We start from the raw sequence: 11,030 nt of genomic DNA, 5'->3' as shown, positions 1-11,030 counted from the left end.
AAAAAAAAAAAAAAAAATTAATTTTGTGATGTAGATAAATCAAAATAAATTTTTTTAAAAATATTTCCTGTATCGTATCGAGTGTACGATTTTCACAGGGTTGGTATGAAAAGGTTAAAAGGGTTTCTTTTGCTTGTAACTCGTGTTCATGTGAGTGGTTTGGCTGGTGCGCTTGGTTCTGATTTCATTAATTAATATATCATGGGACCCACTATCTTAGTTTGCTAATGTGTCAAGATGAACACATTCGGCGTTAGATAACTGCTAAGCATTGTGCGATTAGTGATGTAAGCTTTAGTCCAGTTACTGTTTGTGTCACGTTACTGAATGAAAATGTGTCGGAGCTACACAGTTCTAAAGCACATTATCAACTTTACCAGGATACCGGAGATATAAAATTATATGTAATTCTGATTCAATAACATTTTCTATTCTCTTCGTAATTTCCAAATAGTTGTGAAAAGGCCATATCTTCTTATCCTCTTCTTTCCCTTTCTAATCCTACTCCTCCTCCTCCGACTCCATCTCCATTTTAACTTTTTTTTTAAGTTGCCTTCATTTATAAATCATGGACTAAGTTTTAAAACCAGTCTTGACTTGTTAAATTAAATTAAATTGAGCTTTTATATAGCGCAATATCCACTAACGTGCTCAAAGCACTTTACAAGGGGTCCCTGGTCAACAGCAACATTTAACATGTAGGATGGGACATAACGCCTGTAAGGCGATATTACAATTTTTCGGACAAAGACAACGCTGTTACTGGCCAGGTACTCATTTTACACCTGAGTACGGTGAGAGAATGTGAGTAAAGAGCCTTTTCCGAGGACTCAACTATGCGCCGAGCGCGAGGCTCGAACCCAGGACCTTCCGATCCGAAAGCGAGTGTCATACCACTAGACCACAAAGCCGCACTTGTCTCTTGGTCACCCCCCCCCCCCCCCCCCTCCCCCCCTCCATCCCTTCGTAGGCATCATTGAAAGCCCTGCCTGTAGATTTCTTCACGACTGACTAAACTCTTACTTACTTACTTAGGCCGCCCCTTGGGGCGCCCAACATGAGCCACAAGTCTTCGCCCTTCTGTCCCGTCCTCCATAAGAGTACGCAGCTCCGGGTGTTGTCCATTCCTGTGTCATCTAGCGGACAGTCAATGTAAGTTTTATTCTGCCTGTCTCTGCTTCTGGTTCTCTCAGGTGGTTCCCATAGCACAAGACTGCTTGCAATCTCCTCCTTGTGTCTCCAGCAGTGCCAAGCAAGTCTCAGTCTTCTCTTTTGTATCTTCGAGGTCACAGGGAGGAGGTCACTGTAGAGCTCTTCATTTGATATGTGCTCTTTCCAGCTTACATCCCCAGCCGTCAAGTTGCTTCTCAAGGGCTTTGTTAGAGTCCATGTCGCTGCTCCATATAGAAGCACTGACTCTACCGTTGCCAGGAACAGTCTCTTCTTTATTTCCCCCTGTAGTTTTGAACTCCAGATTTTCCTGAGTTTGTGACAGGCACTCCAAGTCAATGCTCTTCATTTGATATGTGCTCTTTCCAGCTTACATCCCCAGCCGTCAAATTGCTTCTCAAGGGCTTTGTTAGAGTCCATGTCGCTGCTCCATATAGAAGCACTGACTCTAATGTTGCCAGGAACAGTCTCTTCTTTATTTCCCCCTGTAGTTTTGAACTCCAGATTTTCCTGAGTTTGTGACAGGCACTCCAAGTCAATGCTTTTCTTACAGAGATATCAGAGGAACTGCTCTGTAAAAGCAGTACCTCTTAAACTCTTAGAGTTAGTTTAAAGACAGATACTATTTTCTACTAGAAATACCATTGGAGAAAATAGTATAAAACTGTATTTTTTTTAAAAAAGGAAAGAAAAGAAGCAATCTTTAACTGTGAGTTTTGTTATCATTTTGATAAATAGAAATTGTTACTGGTTTTTAGTTATATATATATACTGTGTTGCTTTATTAGTTTTTTTCATGTCCGCAAAATGCTGATGCTTTTTTGGATTAATCATTATTGTATGTGCATGTGTGAGTTTGATATTAAACTGGCATATCTGTAAAGAGATCTAATGGTGCCTAGGGATACGATTGGAGACAGGATAGCTTAAGTAACTAGACTATTTTGCAGAAAGTCACACTTAAATATCATTTCTGACACTTTATATTCCAATCAAAACGTTCTGACTACATTATTTGGAGAAAATATTTAAAGACACTTAAAAATATTTAAAGACACTTAAAGTTAATTATAAACAAAAATCCTTTTAAACACAAAAATCAAGAGTATTTATTATGTATACTGTATACTGACTATCTTTGCGTCTTTTAAAAGAGAAATTAAATTGATGAAAGGGGACTATAACCGTTACTCTAAAATTCATATTTACACCTGTTTAAATGTGTGTGGAATTTGTCCAAGATACAATCAAGCGTGAATTTGTATCATTTTGTGATTAAAAAAAAAAAAACAACCTTTTCCATACTTGCATCTAGTTCTAATAATTTTTTTTCATTTACTTTGACATCATATTTAAGTTTAAGAATTCTCTTCTTTATCTCTAATGGTTGTAGTTTATATTCATTTACGGTTATTTTGAAACTTACAATGCCAAATACACCATTTGAGAAGAATAAAAAAATGATAAAAAACATTACCTACAGATTTGGTATGAATTGAAATCAAAATTCACTACAGGGGCGACTACATCAATTAATGTTTTGATTGGAATAGGAGCAGTAAATAGTAAAAAAGAATGGCACACTTTTAAGAGTTATACAGTACTGCCGTACTCTGGACAAAACCCATATTTAGAAATTTGGCCAGAAAACTCATCCTTCAAATATCGATCGACTTAAATGACCCTCATCTTGGCAAAAACTCTCAAACCTGGACTTCGCGAAGTCCCAGGGTTGAGAGTTTTTGCCAAGATGTGGGTCATTTAAGTCGATCGATATTTGAAGGATGAGTTTTCTGGCCAAATTTTTAAACATGGGTATTTCCAGATTATGAAGAGTAATAATCATCAATCTACATCAAACTACAGAAAACTTGACTACAGGAAACAAAATTAAAATTAATGATTAAAAGTTACAAGGCAAAGACACGGAGAAAAGGGCGTGTGATTTCAGGGTACCTTCCACATCATCTAGACAAGGATGGAGAGATTCCTCCCCATCCTTATGGCCACCTGAAAGTCGAGGCTAAGCCCCTCTATGGTGTCGATAGACCCCACACTGCTAAAACTACCGGTGCGGTGATGATGATGATGATAGGGGTGGTGGTGGTGGTGGTGGTTTTGGTGATCGTGGCTGTCTGAGGTGGAGATGGTACAACAAAAGGAATACAAATAGTGATAGTACGGGTGGTTGGTGGTTGGTGGTTGTGGTGATGGTGACAGGGGGCGTGGGGAGGTAACAATGAATAATATCATAAACAATACAAAAATACAGAAATGCATCTCACACACACTCAACACTTTGAAAAAATAAAATTATATCAAATATGGCAATAGACTATATGGGGGGATAATGTGTAAAACCAATTTTCTTCACCACTAAATATTCTGCTATCCAAATAACTAAATTATTACTTTAAAAAGGAAGTTCAATATATCTACTTTCTAGTCCAAATGCTATATCAATCCTAACAGAGGTTTGTTTTTATCATTAAAGGGACTTATCAACATTAAGACTACGTAAGATTTGCTCTGATTCAATCTTAAACTGAGGAATTTCACGCTTCAAAAAAGATTGAGGAAGACAATGGAGAAGCAATATTTTCCTCCAGTAAAAAAAATAGATATTCACATTTACCACGAATCCTCATCCCCAGGGGCTTCTCCCACTGCTGTTCCTCGTCCTTCTTCATTATCCTCATCCACCTCTTCCTTCTCCCCTCACCCACTTCTTCTTCCTCTTCTTCTTCCTCTTCTTCTTCTTCTTCTACTACTACTACTACTTCTGTTTTTTCTCCTGAAATTAAAACCACCGTCTCATAAATCAGTTTGATCTCTACTATTTTAGAAACTATAACAATTGCAATCTTTACTTACAACAACTTAAGTTTTTCAAAATGGGTTTATAGGAGATACCAACAAAATATATTCTTTGTTTAAAAAAAAGGTGGTCACGCTGATATAATTAGTCACTCAGTGCTGGGAAGCAGTACGAAAGAAGATAGGCTTGTATAGTTAGAAGGATGGCGTTCACTCCAAGAAGGGAGAACCTACCATAGGCCACCCACACTGGCTGGCTCTTCTTCTTATTGCCTTTAATAAGGCAGCCCATCCGTGGGCCATACTCCATGCTGATCATAGAGCTGGTTCCTATCTGTTTTGTATTGTTGGAGAGATTAGGTAGTGACACTTTGCAGTATGTATTTTGACTAAACGAAATCAAATAATTCTCTTACATACCTAATTAACATTTGAAAATGATTTTGAGGTGGGTGTATTGATTTTTTTTTTTTTAATTAAATTTTCTTTGGTATTTTTTTAAAAACTTTTTGTTTGCTCTTTTGTTTTAAAAAACAGTATGTGTATCTTTTTTTCTTTTTCTTTTTAATACTGGACAAACAAGAACCCATTCTTTCATTTTCCAAGCAGAGGGAAGACATATTAAAGGATACAATGAAAATCGTGGCCCCTGACGTTAAATAACAAATACTGTATGATGATCTATTTAAAGCTTTTAATCAACTCCTCTTTTCATTCTTGATTAAGATATTAACAATTCTAAACATTTTTTTTCCTTTTCAAATGAAAAGGTAATTTCTCTTTGTCAAAATATTTTAATCTTGAGAAATTTCCAATTACAATTATTTATGCAACAATAAAAATATTCTTAAAAAATTAATTCATATCAAGGACAAGGATGCATTTGCATGATGCACTGATATAGACTATTTTCTATTATTGAAACTCACAAGTAAAATAAACCTCAAAAATTTCATTGCCCTGAATCCTACTGTTTCTTAATGCTTATCACAATATTTAAATAAAGTATAAATATATCTTTGAATTTTAAAAACATTGATAATATGTAGAGAAATCCTCGTTTCTCTCTAACCTGTAAGACACACTAAATAATATCAATCCTATCCTATTACAAAATAGATGCACATGACATCTGTCGAAAGATAAAGCTAAAGGTCCCACAATGCACAGACCAAGCTACGGGGCCCACAACCTTTTAAACACGGACAGGACAAGATTAATGTGCAACAATGGTTTACCCCACAACTTACGATGGACAATTTTGGAAGAATGGGAACAGGTGATGGTATTATGTAATATTACAATTAGCATCTTCTTTGTCAGTAAACGTTTATGTTGAATTTTGTTTGAATTATGCTATCAATGCTATTATTTACTACACAGCAATACAACTATTAGTAAATGGCAAAAATTGAAGAGTTTTTAATGAAAGCTATTATGGAAGTTGAAATATTTCCCACGTTTGTTTCATTATAAATATATTTTTTAAAAATTAATACAATTACAAAACAATTAAAACAAAGTCAATAAAATCAAACACATTATAACAACAGATCACTACATGTAGCTGTATAATATTTTTTTTTTATGTCATTTACCTAAAATCAGATTGACCTGGCATCATAATTTACAAAAAAAAAAAAAAAAAAAAAAACGCTACCAGATTTACTCAATATGAAGAAAATATTAGTCCCTATATCAATCCAGAATTAATTTCATTTCAAGCAATTCCAATCCAATTTTTATTTGTAGTTTTATCATTTTGAACTCCAATATATACCCACTCGGTCAGAACAGTAGAATTATAAATTGCTCAAATATATTTTTCTTGATTTTATTACCGCAGTATCAAAATTAACCAAACACACATTCCAACATGGCGTATCTATACAGACACTAAAAAGATCAAACTTAAAAGCTCTGACCTTGGAAATGTATTTTTTTCTCTCCAGAATTCCCCAATTCAAACGTTTTTTAAATATCTTTCTATATCACGTTACAGTATTAGAGAATTTTGTGTTTCTGACAAATTCAATATTATGCTGACTAATTTTCTTGTACAAGTTTCTTAAAACTTTAAAAATCCTAAATGAAATTTTTCTCTAAAATTGCTTCATAGCCAAATCGGTTCCAAACATTAATATATATTAATTTAATATATCTATTTTATACTGAAATGTTTCGATAATACCTATTATCATTCCATCTATAGTTATAGTGAAACAACATTCAACATTTATTTCATAAGAATTGTTCTTACCTGCTTCTGGAGAATTTTTCATACTGGCTGGAGCCAAAGAGGTGTTATCATCATTGACCTCTGTTCCCTTGTCGATAAGAACAGGCGCTGCGTTTAGGGACTCGATTTGAACAACCTCAACCTCTGGTGGGGGCGGCTCTGTAGGGGGTGGGGGTGGGATAAAGGCACAAGGTCTGTCCGACTTGGAGAGGGTTTCCACCTGTCAAAATAAGTGTTGTTATAAATGAGTAAATAATAACAAATTTATTCATATCAGGAGGAGGGGGGGGGGGGTTAAAAGGACATGAATTATGAAGCCGTAGCTCTTTTATTAATCATGGCCAGCGTCTAGAGATCATAAAGGTAAAATAGTAGTCCAATGGTGCCAGATTTTATCCCAGTTTCTATAGTGTGAGACATAAATCAGACATTTCTTACTACCCTTTGGATAGGACACTGGTCTATTACAAAGTATTTTCAGCCTGAGGTAACAGACCAAATTATTCAATCACTATTGGGTGGACATTTTGGTCTGAATAAAAAATATCGACTTCACACAGGATTGATCTCCAGTCCCTTTGCATGTGAAGCAAGTGCTCTACCAATTGAACTATCGGGACCCCAAACAATAATTAAATGGACATGTCAATCAATTTATAAGACTGCAAAATCTTATTAATATAAATAAAAATATGTTTGTGTGATGCAATTAAAATATAATTATTATAGTGGATCACCTCACTAAATGTGATGCAAACTATCAAGTGTTATTTACAGTAACTAATTCTAGACATTTCTGGCTTTTTTTTTAGAAAGACTGGTAACAGTAACAGAGATAAACTCATGATTTTCGAGAAAATAACAGGCTGTATAAAACCAATATCAAAGAGCTAAGTGATGTCAACTTCGTTCCTTCTATCAACAATGTGTCACTGGAATTGTTTTTTGTTTTTTGTTTTTAAGGGTTTTACGGCGCTTGCAACACATTAAGGTCATATCAGCGCCAGTAAAAAGAAAGAAAATGGGATAGTAAAAAGTTATAGAATTACAATAAAGCATCCGAGAAAAGGGAAGACAAAGGGGAATTGGTTCAAAAAAGAAACAGGTGTAGATTCCAAAAGCACTCTATCAAAGTACTTAGTTTGAGATCACTAAAAGTCTCATCCAGACACAAGCACAGGTCCCAACTAAGAGGAATACACTCAAATGTTTACCAATCATAAAATATAATGTGTAAACTAAACATAATACAATGCATAACAACAGAGAGATGATTTACAAGGAAAAAAATATCATCTCCCAAAACTATAACTATACATTCGACTGTTTCCCTCTCAGCCAAGGACTCCGACCAAGGTCAGGACAAAACCATTCCAAGACAAAGACAGAAAGCAATTGGAAAACAGATAAGAGGAGATAAAAGACACAGCAAGTACCTCCCTGCCCCCTATGGGAGGTAGGAACCCCACCCAGCTGGAATTGTTTACAAAGGAGTTATAATGCACTAAATGCCGTTTTGCTTCATTTGTAATATTTCTAAAATATAAGCCATCATCTCAAAACGGTATTATGTCGGGATGAACCAGTTACTAAAAAGCCAAATTAAAACTAAACTAATAAAAAATTTGTACGATTTTCATTCTCTTCAATAAAACTGATTGCAAGTCGGATATTTCTGGCAATAAATTCAATTTTCAGCATCTTAATCATTCCGACATAATACCGATTTGAGACGAGGAGTCAGAAATCTTAATGATCCACAAAACCTGTTCAATGTTTTCGCTGGTGATAGAAGATGTCTCCATCATCATCATCGCACTCTCATCCTTCTCGTTGTTGTTCAACATGGAGTAAGTTTGGATTTTCAGAGGTTTGGGCTCATCATCGAAAGTGACGCCGTTGAGAATGTCTTCGATGTCGAAGGCCGTGTTGATGTCTTCGTCTGACAGGTCAGGATCCTCGTTCATTTGGAGCGGAGTGGAAGTCTCGACAGATTCAGATGTTGGTTGCGTAGGTGTTGTGACATCATCTAGGTCAGACAAAAATTAGATGATAATAATACTGATAATATTGATAATAATAATAATAACAATAATAATAATAATAATAATAATAATAATAATAATAATAATTATAATAATAATAATAATAAAAATAATAATAAATAATAATAAATAATAAAAAAATAATAATAAATAATAATAAATAATAATAATAATAATAATAATAATAATAATAATAATAATAATAATAATAATAATAATAATAATAATAATAATAATAATAATAATAATAATATGATGATGATGATGATGATGATGATGATGATGATGATGATGATGATGATGATGATGATGGTGATGATGATGATGGTAATGATGATGATGATGATGATGATGGTGATGATGATGATGATGATGATGATGAAGATGATAAGACATATGCATGTCAATGCCTAATACATATTTTACATTATTACAAAGTTTAAAACATTATTTCAACTTTAATGAATTAATGAATAATTTATATATACTCCTATTCAATTTTGATAAAGTTAATCGTTCTCATATCTAAGCCTGAGCAAAGGGTAAGACTCGAATTGTATTTTAAAGGTTTTACATATTTCGGTCATATCAGCGCCAGTAAAAAGGAAGTAAAAATAGGATAGTAAAAATGTGTTTAAAAAGTACCCGAGAAAAGGAAGACAACGCTGAATTAGTTCAAATAAGGAATTGATGTAGATTCCAAGTGCACACCATCAGTGAACTTAGTTTGAGATCACCTCAATGTCTTATCCTGACACAAGCACAGGTCTCCACGAAGAGGTACACACTCAAATGTTTACAAATCATATATATATATATATATATATATATATATATATATATATATATATATATATATATATATAAGTAAAACAATAATAATACAATGAGATGATATATAAGAAAAAAATAGCATCTCCCAAAACTATATATTTGAAAGTTACCCTTCCACCTAACGGTATCCAGCCAGGGCCAGGAAAAAAATAAACAAGTAATCTCATTCCAAGACAAAGACAGAAAGCATGTTGGAAAACAGAGGGGGAAATAAGACACAGTAAGTGCCTCCGTGCCAACTATGGGAGGTCAGGAACCCTACCCAGAATTTGGTAGATAATGCATTCACCCAATTCTCTCTGGATGAATCAGATGTCTAAAACTTAAAGTAAATTTTTAATTTGTAATGGTCAGTATATGACATTTTACTTAATTTCTATCTTATAAACTACATATTATGCTTTCTTCTCGATAAAACAAATAAGGTATATATATGCTGAATTCACAATGAAAACAGATCACTTATTATATAAAGAGACAGTGCTCGTAATGCAAAACCAACATATAACATGGGATGTATTTCTAAAGGAAATAGTCGGTTGGTGATTTGAGTATAAGGTTGTAAAAGGAATCGAAAGAAACATAAAAAATTTGAGGAGAATAAAAGAAAGTGACCTGAAAATTTGGACAAATAACTTGGAAGGAGCTACTGCATTCTAGAATAAATATGCTTCTAAATGTTTTAGAAAGAAGCGTCATTAATTCAATATGTTAACTTTATATTTATACTTTTTTTTTATCTTGCTAAGACCAATTTCAGAACTTACTGAATGATTCGGGTGGTAAAATAACCTCGTGGCCACTGTCGTGATTTTCCATGGTTATTTCTGAGGTAACTGGCAGCTGTTCTGATTCTGAAAACAACAAAAAACAAATTTTGGGGTAATATTAAGATTCAGTAAACGTTTTAAAAATCATGAAAACTGGAAAGTAAATTGGATTTATTTTCAATTTTGGTGCATGCATAGCATAACCATTGGTATATCTCAGTGACGGAGGAGGAAACAACAATGGCAGAAGTTAAAAAAAACGACCATGTTGCTTGTCTATCCAAAGGTAAGATTTTGAATGTAACAGGCGATCCGGTCTCTATTGCAGCAATAAAGACATAGAAAGAAACACTTAAAATACTTCAAAAATGAAATTTACAAAATTACTTATGGAAAAACAAACATAACTCTTTGCTGGACGGTGAATATATTAATAAATATGATGGCAAAGAAATATTTATGATCATTATCGTCCTGTACAGTATGAGCCATTGCTAACTGAATGTTTTTATATCATTTTAATTCATATCATTAAGTCAAGCTTCATGCAGAAACATAATTTGTATTTTACCATTTCAAAGACGTGGATCGAATGTATTATAAAACAATATAGCATAAGGTAAAAGGCATAGAAAACTAACATTTACAACAAAACGTAACAGGACATAAAGACAACGTAGATGATTTGGATAAATTTTGCCACATGACTCTCTCTCTCTCTATCTCTCTCTGTGTTTGTGTGTGTGTGTGTTTGTGTGTGTATGTATGTGTGTGTATGTATGTGTGTGTGTATATATGTGTGTGTGTGTGTGTGTAGGTGGGTCACCATGTGGAGCAAACACAAACCCATAAATTCATACCATTTGATTTCTGAACACTTTGTAATTTGTCTTCATGCAAATCAGCTGTAACTCTGGTTGTTGTAGAAGATTCAGCAACGATAGCCACTGTTGTTTGTTGAGTAGGAGGAATTTGAACACTTGGGGCAGGGGGTGCTGGGGCCTTCTTTTTTTTCCTCGAAGGCAACGGTAATGTTGTAGATTTTATTGCGAAATTAGAACTAGCATCGTCTAGATGAGGAATGGGCACAGATGAGACTGCACTGGGAGAGTCTGATTTTTCCAGAACCTCTTCAATGGGCGACACTCTAACAGG

The 11,030-nt window shown here is 34.1% G+C and overlaps 2 protein-coding genes across 2 annotated transcripts in view; one reads left to right on the top strand and one right to left on the bottom strand.

Annotated features, from left to right (window-relative positions):
• Positions 1 to 11,030, top strand: part of LOC144964294 (glucagon-like peptide 1 receptor) — a gene marked incomplete in the record, with an annotated part of 157,816 nt that overhangs the window by 104,643 nt on the left and 42,143 nt on the right.
• On the bottom strand, positions 3,317 to 11,024 carry LOC144964296 (uncharacterized). Its single transcript, XM_078898388.1, has 5 exons — positions 10,736 to 11,024; positions 9,873 to 9,959; positions 7,993 to 8,255; positions 6,248 to 6,446; positions 3,317 to 4,321 (listed from the first exon to the last, which is right to left on the bottom strand). Exons 2-5 carry the CDS (start codon positions 9,922 to 9,924, stop codon positions 4,263 to 4,265), a joined length of 573 nt encoding a protein of 190 aa, XP_078754514.1. The 5' UTR covers positions 9,925 to 9,959; positions 10,736 to 11,024; the 3' UTR covers positions 3,317 to 4,262.

The sequence above is a fragment of the Berghia stephanieae genome, chromosome 2 (genome assembly GCF_034508935.2).
Source record: "Berghia stephanieae isolate SIO BIC M18660-M18661 chromosome 2, UCSD_Bste_1.3, whole genome shotgun sequence".
In the NCBI taxonomy this organism is placed as follows: domain Eukaryota; kingdom Metazoa; phylum Mollusca; class Gastropoda; order Nudibranchia; family Aeolidiidae; genus Berghia; species Berghia stephanieae.
Note: the sequence above shows the minus strand (reverse complement) of the source record. Positions and strands in the feature narration are given on the sequence as shown.

Bases quoted from the DNA above. Each gene is read 5' to 3' on its own strand.
- LOC144964296 (XM_078898388.1), bottom strand. From the start codon at position 9,924: ATGGAAAATCACGACAGTGGCCACGAGGTTATTTTACCACCCGAATCA. The intron at 8,256-9,872 runs GTAAGTTCTGAA...TGTCTGACCTAG, and splicing joins TTTACCACCCGAATCATTCA to ATGATGTCACAACACCTACG. The intron at 6,447-7,992 runs GTTTTGTGGATC...TTATTTTGACAG, and splicing joins CCAGCGAAAACATTGAACAG to GTGGAAACCCTCTCCAAGTC.